Source organism: Erpetoichthys calabaricus, chromosome 7, assembly GCF_900747795.2.
Source record: "Erpetoichthys calabaricus chromosome 7, fErpCal1.3, whole genome shotgun sequence".
In the NCBI taxonomy this organism is placed as follows: Eukaryota; Metazoa; Chordata; class Cladistia; order Polypteriformes; family Polypteridae; genus Erpetoichthys; species Erpetoichthys calabaricus.
This window is the reverse complement of record NC_041400.2, coordinates 194794424-194806483: the sequence shown is the minus strand read 5'-3', so window position 1 is coordinate 194806483 and position 12060 is coordinate 194794424. Positions and strand designations below refer to the sequence as shown.

The 12060-nt window shown below is 41.9% G+C and overlaps 1 protein-coding gene across 1 annotated transcript in view; it reads right to left on the bottom strand.

Moving 5' to 3' along the window:
* The window catches only part of ostc (oligosaccharyltransferase complex subunit), a 28771-nt gene extending 19453 nt beyond the window's left edge, over window positions 1-9318 (bottom strand). The window contains exon 1 of the mRNA XM_028805888.2: window positions 9048-9318. Coding sequence (XP_028661721.1) covers window positions 9048-9186 — 139 coding nt within the window. The 5' untranslated portion in view covers window positions 9187-9318. The remainder of the gene's footprint in view (window positions 1-9047) is intronic.
* Window positions 9319-12060: the final 2742 nt, after the last annotated feature.

The following is a 12060-nucleotide window of genomic DNA, read 5'->3' as shown; positions in this document are numbered from 1 at the left end:
CTGTGTCGGATTAACGCAAATATATCGTTCCTGCAAGCGAACTATGATTCTCAATGAGAAAAGTTGCAAAATCAACTGGAATGTGTTCAAGCAAATTCTAGAAAGAAACCCAATCTAAATCTGTTAAGTAGTTCTCTCATGAAAAGCAGACAGACATAGGATTATGTGTGTATATATATATATTAGTATATACACACATATACATACACACACACACACACACACTAGGGGGCTCTGCCCCCTGTTCACTTTGCTTGCCAACCCCCTGGCCTGTCACTTTGTGTCTCTGCCACTTGCACATGTGGATTTCACTTTCACCAAACATTAATTCTCACGGATACGCCTCTTCATTGGGTAGAAACACTACTTTTCCCTGTTGGCAACACGAATTAGATGATTAGTCTCCGACTTAAAAGTTTAAAGCTGAACAATATCTACATACTTCTGTCATATCACCTATGTCCATATATTTGATCTCTTTTCGCTGTTCCGTTATTTCACCAAGTAATATTTTCCATTTGTTTGCGCTAATGCGATGCTTACTACCAGTTTTTTGAGACATTCAAATTTTAGTACTTTCATGTCTAACCTGCTCTGCATGTGTATCGTGCCAACATTTTTGAACCTCTTTACGATGTTCTACTTTGTCTTCTACTCTTTGTCTTTTATTTCCGACCCCACTTGAAGTCAAGAGCGCAGGAACTGTGTCTGACAATAGCATTCACACGATTGAGAATCGAGTGGACAGTGGGCGTGGTTGTAAATGTTTGAGAGGAGGGCGGGACTTGTCAAAATCTCTTGGCAAATGTCTGAGAGGAGGGCGGGACTTGTCAAAATCTCTTGGCAAATGTCTGAGAGGAGGGCGGGACTTGTCAAAAAGTCTCGTCTTGAAATTATCTCTGAGAAAGTCTCGTCTCAGGATCTGCTTTTATAATAGAGAGATATGTATAGAGATATGTGGAATTTGTTATTTTTTGAGTTCAAGTGGCACTGAATCTGAAACTTAAAGACAGGCCTAGTTTTCTTTATCATGTTAAAGAACAAAACAACATTCAAAATGAAGTGGAAGCTAACTAAATTCTTAGTAAATTAAATGTATTTACTTCAGTGAAGAGGAGTCTTAAACTCAAAAGTCTGACAGGGCAGCATTCATGCACCTCTTCCTCTTCAATAAGCCGTTAACCACCATGTTGCCCAATAGCACATGCACTGTGACAAGGCTGCAACAGGAAATCATCCCTTGAAACACAAATGCAAACAACCAAGACTGCAACAAAATGTATTCATTTCATTTATACCGTAGATATATGCATCACACACAAATACTGTACCTACACTGAAAAAAGATTTCAGGGCAAACACTTTTACAAATTCTAAAACATAAAACTGATGGATGCATACACATATAATTTGTGGTTATGCACTGAGATGACACATTATTAGATACCCCCTTCACCGTCACACAAACTCTAAACTGCAATATGTTGAAAGATATTATTGGGTTACTTGAGTTGGAAAAAATATAAAGAGTCTGATTAAATTCAAGGATTAATAAAATAATAAAATAACAATGGGAGGTTGAGCTTTTAGTTACAGGGCCCCTGAACTGTGGAATGGTCTGCCTGCTGCTATAAGAGGTGCCCCTTTGGTCTCAGCTTTTAAATCCTGGCTGAAGACTCACCACTTCAGTTTAGCACACCCTGACTAGAGCAGCTGATTAACTGTACAGACTGCATCTCTGTTGTTAGTCATTAACACTAAAACATAAGTAACATGATAGTTACAATTGGATACTAACCCTCACCTTTTCTGTTTCTCTTCTCGGTACTCAAATGTGGCACTTGGTGCCACGGCCCACCTGCCAAGTTGTTTTGCCTGCCTAAGATAAAGTACTCACTGATGGAGGATCGCAGGAATCTTGGGAAAGAGGGGTCCTTTCATCGGATTGGCTGGCCAAGCGCTGTTTCAGCTGTGGAATGGACAAATGGGGGAGGTAGCTTGATGGCTCAAGAATCCAAAATCCAAATCATATTATGTGATATCATCTACTGTTAAATTCTGTTCCGTACTTCTAAAATGTTTATTTTTATACTGTATTGAGGATTTGTTCTATTCTGTGTATTGTACTGTATTGTATTGTACTGACCCCCTTCTTTTGACACCCACTGCACGCCCAACCTACCTGGAAAGGGGTCTCTCTTTGAACTGCCTTTCCCAATGTTTCTTCCATTTTTCCCTACAAGGTTTTTTTTGGGAGTTTTTCCTTGTCTGTCTTCTTAGAGAGTCAAGGCTGGGGGGCTGTCAAGAGGCAGGGTCTGTTAAAGCCCATTGCGGCACTTCTTGTGTGATTTTGGGCTATACAAAAATAAATTGTATTGTGTATTGTATAAATGTAAACTGTGATATTCTGTGTTAAAATTTCCACTTTCACATATACTAATTAGATTAAAATATTTTTTCTTCTAGCCTTTTCATAAAAATACAGCCCCTTTTTTAATTTCATCTTTTGTTTAATGTTAATTAATATTTGTAACTTTAATAAATGATAGAAAAAAATGCCATAACAACATTGCTGCAGCCTTCAAGCCCAAATTTTAACAGGTTAGGGTGCAAAAAAGTAGCCGGATGATTCACACTGGCAGTGGTGTAATGCCCTGTATCTTGTACTAGCCGTGCCCCGCGGCTTCACCCGCATAGAAATGAAACAGGACAGCGAGGAGGGCCCTGCCTGGCTCCCCACTCCTGATGTCAGGCTTCCTCCTCCCCTCGGCCCGCAGCCTCTGTCTCAGATTAGCGCGGATATATCAGTCCTGTAAGCGAACTATGATTCTTAGCATGACGAGAGAAGTCACAAAATCAACTGGAATGTTCAAGAAAATTCTATTTTAAATCCATTAAGTAGTTCTCTCGTGAAAAGTGGAGAGACACACATTTGCTATGTTGATTGGAAGAACATAACATCTCTCTATATATAAAAATCCAATGTCTGTCAGTCTGGAAGTCTAATTATACAGTAAATAAAGAAGTCTGAGATGGCAGTCTGCGGTACCACAAATTGAGCAGTCGTGGTCGAAGGTTTTGTTTACCGATTCCACAGCCCTGTATGTCATCTGATAGTGGTGCGTGGTATAAAACTGGCGGACCAGCGTTTCAAACATGAGTCTGGAAAAAGGGGGAAAAAACCAGTGACCTTGGTGGCTTTGGATATGGCATTATCGCTGACACTAGGCCTGTCAATTTTAACATCTCCAAAAAGGCTGCAGTCATGAGTTTTTCCACATGCAACCATTTGAACAGTGCGAAGAGCAAAAAAGGGATCCCGTGAATGAAAACAACTTGTGGATCAGAAGGGTTAAAGGAGTATGGCAAAAACTGGACAAGCAAACATATGGGTCACAACCGGGCATAACCCATCCATATTGAACACTGATGCTCAGAGTGTCATCTCAGAACGCTCCACTTGCTGAACTTATCTTAAATGGGCTACAGCTGCCGAAGACCACATAAGCTGCCAAGGCTGTCAGGTTATTTCTAGTGGGCACGGAAGCATCAACACAGTACTATCGACTGGTTAAAAACAAAAAGTGGCGTTGTTTGACAAATCAAGGTTTCTTTTGCATCATGCTGAAGAGAAGATCACAATTTGGCACCAAATGGTATAAATAGTACATTCCATTGGGTGCAGTGTGATGGCGTGGCGAATATTTTCCCAGCACACATCAGTACCATTGATACATACTGAAGTACATCTGAACAGCAAACTATATCTAAATATCGCTGCACACCAACTTTATCACTTCATGGCTTATCCATACGCATTTATACACTTCCAGCATGGCAATGCACCATGTCACAAGGCACAAATTGTCACAGATCAGTTCCAGGAACATAAGAGTAAGTTTTCGTTGCGTCTATTGACTAGTTGCTGACCACAGTATCAGCAATACTGTGCAACCATCCGATTTGCCAGAGCTGTTCAATACAATCATTTCCCTCATGGTAAAACATTCCCGAATGCATCCAACACCTTGTACAGTTATGCTTGAAAGTTTGTGAACCCTTTAGAATTTTCTATATTTCTGCATAAATCTGACCTAAAACATCATCAGATTTTCACTCAAGTCCTAAAAGTAGATAAAGAGAAACCAGTTAACTCTTTTAGGGCGGATGTCGACTTTTGTCGACAGGAGGGGTTGAAGGCTAATGTCGACATCCAGAGATAGAGGGCGACAATCAGCTGTTAATGGCGACAAATCTCACTGTCACGTCACAGGCATTCCCTCTGTGCCTGGAGGAATGCTAGACTCGTTGACTCGGCAACTAATCCTTGCGTGTGCGTGAGTTGCGAAATGTAAACAATGGCAAGATGGCATCGACATGTGAATAGGGAGTGAAGCAAGTGCAGAAAAGAAAACACTCGGCAGACGATGTTTTGCGCATTATCGCGGAGTCAGACTTTTGATTTTTCAGAATTGGATTTTATTGGCAATGATGAAGGGAATCGAGCAAGAGAGTGAGAAGCCGGCATCAGCTCATCAGACACCAACCGATGCCACGGCAGCGGATCTGCTGCCAGTTGAGTGCCTTCGCGCAGCCGATGCATCTACGGCAAGGTTTGCATGGGATAAATACACAGACATTGATCCGTTGAGAGCCGATCTGGCTACCGGAGTTTACAAGACGGCATGGCTTGCTGTTGGACACGACAGATCACCAGCTGCTGTACTTCAGGCTGCTCTCTCCTGATGCTGCTTTTCAACTACTGTCAGACGAGACAAACAGGTAGGCAGAGAATTTTTTTGAATCGCGGGCTGCGTTTGCATCGCATTCTCGTTTTTCAAAGTGGAAACCCACAACGAAAGACGAGATGAAGCGCGCTGTGGCATTACAAATAGAGATGGGACAGAACTGGTGATATAACTTCAGGGAGCATTGGTCCAAACGTGTTTTGTACCCTGGTGGCTTTGGACAGGTTATGCAGCGTGGTGATAGGTACGTGCTGCTGCAAAGTTTTATTCACTTCTGTAATAAACAGAAGCAAATCCCATGGGGTGAGCCAGGCTATAATGCCATACATAAAGTTCATAAAGTTTCAGAAGATGAAAAGAGGTGACAATACAGTTTTCATGCAGGCAGAAAACTTGGTGGCAGTGTCATGGCACGATGGCAAATGGGTGACTTGTCTCTCTACAGTACACACTAACAATATATGTGAGAAAGTGCAGCAACAGACAATTGAAAAATAGGCACCAAAGCAACACATATTGTAAGGAGTGCAATGTGGCAATGACTGAAATTGGCTGCTTTGAGCGACATCAGACTTTGCTGTGTAAAATGTATGTGATATGTATGTGAAATCATAGAGTATGCAGGATCATACAACATGCAAGACAGTAACATTTGTCAAAAGTAAATATTTTTTGTTGATTTGATATGTTAAACAATTGCTTTGTGTTCTTTTTTAAAAAATGTTAGTTTTTGGAAAAATATTCAGCCCTGGGAGAAAAGAAACAGCCCTAAAAGAGTTAAACAAATGAGACAAAAATATTATACTTGGTCATTTATTTATTAAGGAAAATGATCGAATATTACATATTTGTGAGTGGCAAAAGTATGTGAACCTTTGCCTTCAGTATCTGGTGTGACCCCCCTTTGCAGTAATAACTACAACTAAACGTTTCCGGTAACTGTTGACCAGTCCTGCACACCGGCTTGGAGGAATTTTCGCCCATTCCTCCATAAAGAACAGCTTCAACTCTGGGATGTTGGTGGGTTTCCTCACATTAACTGCTCGCTTCAGGTCCTTCCACAACATTTCGATTGGATTAAGGTCAGGACTTTGACTTGGCCATTCCAAAACATTAACTTTATTCTTCTTTAACCATTCTTTGGTAGAACAACTTGTGTGCTTAGGGTCGTCGTCTTGCTGCATGACCCACCTTCTCTTGAGATTCAGTTCATGGACAGATGTCCTGACATTTTCCTTTAGAATTCTCAGATATAATTCAGAATTCATTGTTCCATCAATGAAGGCAAGCCATCCTGCCCCAGATGCAGCAAAACAGGCCCAAACCATGATACTACCATCACCACGTTTCACAGACGAGAGAAGGTTCTTATGCTGGAATGCAGTGTGTTCCTTTCTCCAAACATAACGCATTTCATTTAAACCAAAAAGTTCTATTTTGGTCTCATCCGTCCACAAAACATTCTTCCAATAGCCTTCTGGTTTGTCCACGTGATCTTTAGCAAACTGCAGACGAGCAGCAATGTTTTTTTAGGAGAGCAGTGGCTTTCTCCTTGCAACCCTGCCATGCACACCATTGTTGTTGAGTGTTCTCCTGATGGTGGACTCATGAACATGAACATTAGCCAATGTGAGAGAGGCCTTCACAGTTGCTTAGAAGTTACCCTGGGGTCCTTTGTGACCTCGCCGACTATTACACGCCTTGCTCTTGGAGTGATCTTTGTTGGTCGACCACTCCTGGGGAGGGTAACAATGGTGTTGAATTTCCTCCATTTGTACACAATCTGTCAGACTGTGGATTGATGGAGTCTAAACTCTTTAGAGATGGTTTTGTAACCTTTTCCAGCCTGATGAGCATCAACAACTCTTTTTGTGAGGTCCTCAGAAATCTCCTTTGTTCGTGCCATGATACAGTTCCACAAACATGTGTTGTGAAGAGCAGACTTTGATAGATCCCTGTTCTTTAAATAACACAGGGTGCCCACTCATGCCTGATTGAAAACACCTGACTCGAATTTCACCTTCAAACTAAATGCTAATCCTAGAGGTTCACGTTCTTTTGCCATTCACAAATATGTGATATTCAATCGTTTTCCTCAATAAATAAATGACCAAGTATAATATTTTTGTCTCATTTGTTTAACTGGATTTTCTTTATCTACTTTGAGGACTTGAGTGAAAATCTGATGATGTTTTAGGTCATATTTATGCAGAAATATAGAAAATTCTAAAGGGTTCACAAACTTTCAAGCACAACTGTACACCATGAATTTGTGCTTTACTGAAAGCCAAAGTAGGCTAAACAAAATTAGAGAAGTGCATCTAAAAGAAAGGTGTGTATATTATCCTTAGAAGGCGGGCGTCCTTCAACATCTGCAATAAGATGCTGCAGATGTTCTACCAGACGGTTGTGGTGAGCGCCCTCTTCTATGCGGTGGTGTGCTGGGGAGGCAGCATAAAGAAGAAGGACGTCTCACGCCTGGACAAACTGGTGAGGAAGGCAGGCTCTATTGTAGGCATGGAGCTGGACAGTCTGACATCTGTGGCAGAGCGACGGGCGCTAAGCAGGCTCCTATCAATCATGGAGAATCCACTGCATCCACTAAACAGTGTCATCTCCAGACAGAACAGCAGCTTCAGCGACAGACTGCTGTCACCGTCCTGCTCCACTGACAGACTGAGAAGATCGTTCCTCCCCCAAACTATGCGACTCTTCAATTCCACCCAATGGGGGTAAACATTAACATTATACAAAGTTATTGTCGGTTTTTTTCCTGCATTGTTATCAATCTTTAATTTAATATTGTTTTTTTTGTATCAGTAAGGTGCTGCTGGAGTATGTGAATTTCCCCTTGGGATTAATAAAGTATCTATCTATCCATCCATACAGTACTTATGCATTCACTTGACCAAATACTCCAAACAATTCTAACAAAAGGTGCAGGCAGCAATCTGCACATTACAGACAAAGATCTCCCATAAATGATCCATAATTAATAATTTTATTATACAAGCTGAGATTTTCTCAAGGAGACAAAGTCTCCCGCCCTACATTATTTTTTTTTTTTAACCTTGACATAGCAGAATTTCTAATAATGTTAGACATTCTACTGGAGTAGCAAGTTACAGCAAGGGTTTATAAACTGGAAACTGCAGCCACTCAGTGGGCATCTACAGTATCTATCTGTGCAGAAGCCCATTCAAGACGGATACTCTTAAAACATTAAATCCAAATTTTATTGTCATTAAATATCTCACAAGTTATCTCAAAATGTTCTTCAATTGTTGCTTTAAAGTAATCTTGTATCAATGTACTTGTAGTTATTAAGTAGAGTTGTGGATTTGCAAGCTGTGCAACACACAAGCTGCTCTATGGGGATATGCAAGGGAACACAAACAAAACACAAAAAGGGAAAAAGTGTCCCGCAGTCTCCATTTTTCCATCCATCCATTTTCCAACCCGCTGAATCCGAACACAGGGTCACGGGGGTCTGCTGGAGCCAATCCCAGCCAACACAGGGTGCAAGGCAGGAACCAATCCTGGGCAGGGTGCCAACCCACCGCAGGACACACACAAACACCAAGGCCAATTTAGAATCACCAATCCACCTAACCTGCATGTCTTTGGACTGTGGGAGGAAACCAGAGCGCCCGGAGGAAACCCACGCAGACACGGGGAGAACATGCAAACTCCACGCAGGGAGGACCCGGGAAGAGAACCCAGGTCCCCCAACTGTGAGGCAGCAGCGCTACCCACTGCGCCACCGTGCCGCCCGTCTCCATTCTTCCTTCCTTCAATGTTATAAACTCTGCCAGTATTTTGGGGTGATGTGCAGTGCTAGTTCAGATGTCAGCTGCTTTCATCGCTTTCCCTGTCTTGTTGCACCTCCTTTTCTTCATGTGTTCAATATTTATTCCCTGTCATTCCACATCACTTAATTTACGGACTTATTTGTATGTGTGGATTACTTGAATTGTTACCGATATCCAGTGTAAATTTCACGTCAATAGCCCCCATTAGAAAGATATTGACTGAGAAAAACGTTGACCTGTTCAATATTTATTTTCCCCGCTGTACATGCTTCTGTATGGAAACTGCTCACTTACAGGCGATTTGTTTAACACATGCACATATTGTAGTTTTATGTACACACACAGACATTACATGTATACCTATACCAGTTAATAAATTGATCTAAAAAACATTATTTTCTCCTATTCATTAAAACGTAATAACAGATTTCACATGTTTGCACATCATATCCGACACATCACACTCTCGCTTGGATGCACTTCTTACCTCCAGTAATGAGAAAATAGGAGACGATAACCAAGGCATAGACCGTCATTGCAGAAGGCATGTGCAGCCAGGACGGCTTTTTTAGTTTGATATTCGGACATTCCAGCACTCTAAAAGGAACTCCATATAACGTCTCCATAGCTGTTCTCTGTTAACACGCCGGTTGCTTCACAAAAGAAAGCACTAAATGCAATCATAGAGCGCTTCTGTCGCCGAGTCCAGTCGTTGCCAACCCAGTCACCCCGGACGTGTCCCGGAAAGGAAGGAAGTCTGGAAGGGACGTTTAATTTAAATCTGCGTAAGCAGTTATGAAGGGATGCAGAAAGGTTTGATTATACAAATATATTAAAATAAATATTTTTTCAATTAAATAATAGGCAAAAAATTTAAATGAGACAAAAACTAACCGCGATTAGCGCAATTTAATTAGCACACCTTCCAGGACCTGGCTACACTGACGTGGCTAAACAAGCGCACCGCTGACGCGTCGAGCCGCCATGTTGGCTCCGGAGAGCGCGCTGAAGCTAGAAACAAAATGGCGGGTGTTTCACGCTGGTAAGTCGATCCTTTCATAGCATTTATCTAAATCAAGGGTGTCGAACTCCGGGTCTGGTGGGCCACAGGTAAAGATAATAATAAGAATTCTTTGCATTTATATAGCGCTTTTCTCACTACTCAAAGCGCAGGTGTTCATTGTAACCCTTTTCCCAATCAGTGACCAGTTTTCACTGCTAATTAAATTCCCTTTTCCTTCATTTTAATAGCCTTATTTTTAAGGATTCAGTACTCTAAGTTGATTCTTTTCTTCATTAAATGACAGCCAAACAGAAATTAGATGTGAAACGAGCCAACAGATGAGCAGCTAAACTGGAACGTCAAACTCCAGCCAGTTTCACTCCAACCAGTTTCTTAATGAGAACCTGATTCTTGCTGGTAATTAAACTCATTATTTAATTCCATGGCTCGTTGCTTCTCTCATTCTGCCACAGCAGACATTTCCTAAACTGTTGATTTTCTGTTTTTTTCTAAGAAAATCGTCAAAATGTTTGGGTGACCTGAGAGATCAACATTACCGAGACCTTCACTTTTCTTTATTTTCAGATATTGTGTGACAGGCACAGGTGAGCTGGTTCCTTGGCAGCTTGTTTTGTGTCTCATTATTTTTTGGCTGCTAATTAAGGAAAGAGAAATAACTAAGGGGCCTGAGTCAAATGAATTAAAATTAAGGCAAAAGAAGTTAATTAGCAGCAAAAACTGGTCACTAATTAAAAAGACAGTTAGATTGAAAACCTGCAGCCACTGTGGCCCTCCAGGACCAAAGTTCGACACCCGTGATCTAAATGAATTGATAGCAGTGGCTTTCAGTATATAAAAAGTAATGCAATGATATAATATAAGCAAGCAAAACAACTCCCATTTCAAGTTTTTCTTTTGTGTCTAGTTTTTGCATACAGTATGCATTTTTTCTGGTTATATGACTGTAGGAGGCATACGGGACGGACAGGCATCCCAGCAGGAAGTTCAGAAGATCCCTTACCCGGACGGGAGGCCCCGACAGTACAGAAAGGCATCCCGGCCAAGAGAAGGAAGGAGTTTGCTCCTGGGCAAGGCTGCCCTAAGGGATGGATGGACATCCCAGCCAGAGAAGATACCCTACCTGGATGGGAGGCCCTTGGCAAATGGACAGGTGTCCTTCACCGGACATGATTCAAGTACCTTCCCAGGCCAGAATAAAAGTAGAGGATAGGGAAGGACTGTTGCAGAGGGATATTTATTCCCCCAGGCAATACATGGCAGTAATCCTCCATATTGGCGTCCATTAGGGAACCGGCAGGGAATGCTGGGAGTTGTAGTCCGGCAGCACAGCCCTGCTGGGGTCCGGGGGTGCCTCAAGGGGGCACTGCAAGGAGAGTTGCTCCCTGCTATATTGGACTTCTGTATGACCCAGAAGTACTTCCAATGGGCTGCAGCCCTTCTACTGGAAGTATTCCCAGGTCTTTAATAAAAGGGACCACACTCCCTTAATCCAGGTGAGTCAGAGCTGGGAGGACGATGAGCAACACTCAACTGGAAGAGGGTAGCATGGTGGTGAGAGGAATTGTGGAGAGGTGATAAAATCTGTGCTTGTGTTACTTGGAAGTGGCATTTTTATAATAAAAAACAGCCTTTATTTGAACCCAGGACTTTGTGTGTGTTTGTGTTGAGGTTTGGGGATCGCTGATGCCCCTGTTTCCAGCACAATGACATTCTGGAAATTTACAACTTTTAGGCAGCAGCAACCACTGCAAAGCTATCTGACGTTGTGTGTTTAATATTGCAAACTGAGTGCACAATCAAGTAACAAGGCGCAAAGGCAAAGAGCAGCAGACACATCTGCTGAGTGCCAAGCAAATCGCAAAGGTAATTTATTTGACACAGAATGTCATAACTGTAGCGAGTTTGACATCCTTCGATTAAGTGGCTTGAGCATGTGGGGGTGTCTATCAATCTGTGTGTGTGTGTGTGTGCGTGTGTGTATACATACATATATATGTATGTATGTACAGTGCATCCGGAAAGTATTCACAGCGCATCACTTTTTCCACATTTTGTTATGTTACAGCCTTATTCCAAATGGATTAAATTCATTTTTTTCCTCAGAATTCTGCACACAACACCCCATAATGACAACATTAAAAAAGTTTACTTGAGGTTTTTGCAAATTTATTAAAAATAAAAAAACAGAGAAATCCCATGTCCATAAGTATTCACAGCCTTTGCTCAATACTTTGTTGATGCACCTTTAGCAGCAATTCCAGCCTCAAGTCTTGTTGAATATGATGCCACAAGCTTGGCACACCTATCCTTGGCCAGTTTGGCCCATTCCTCTTTGCAGCACCTCTCAAGCTCCATCAGGTTGGATGGGAAGCGTCGGTGCACAGCCATTTTAAGATCTCTCCAGAGATGTTCAATGGGATTCAAGTCTGGGCTCTGGCTGGGCCACTCAAGGACATTCACAGAGTTGTCCTGAAGC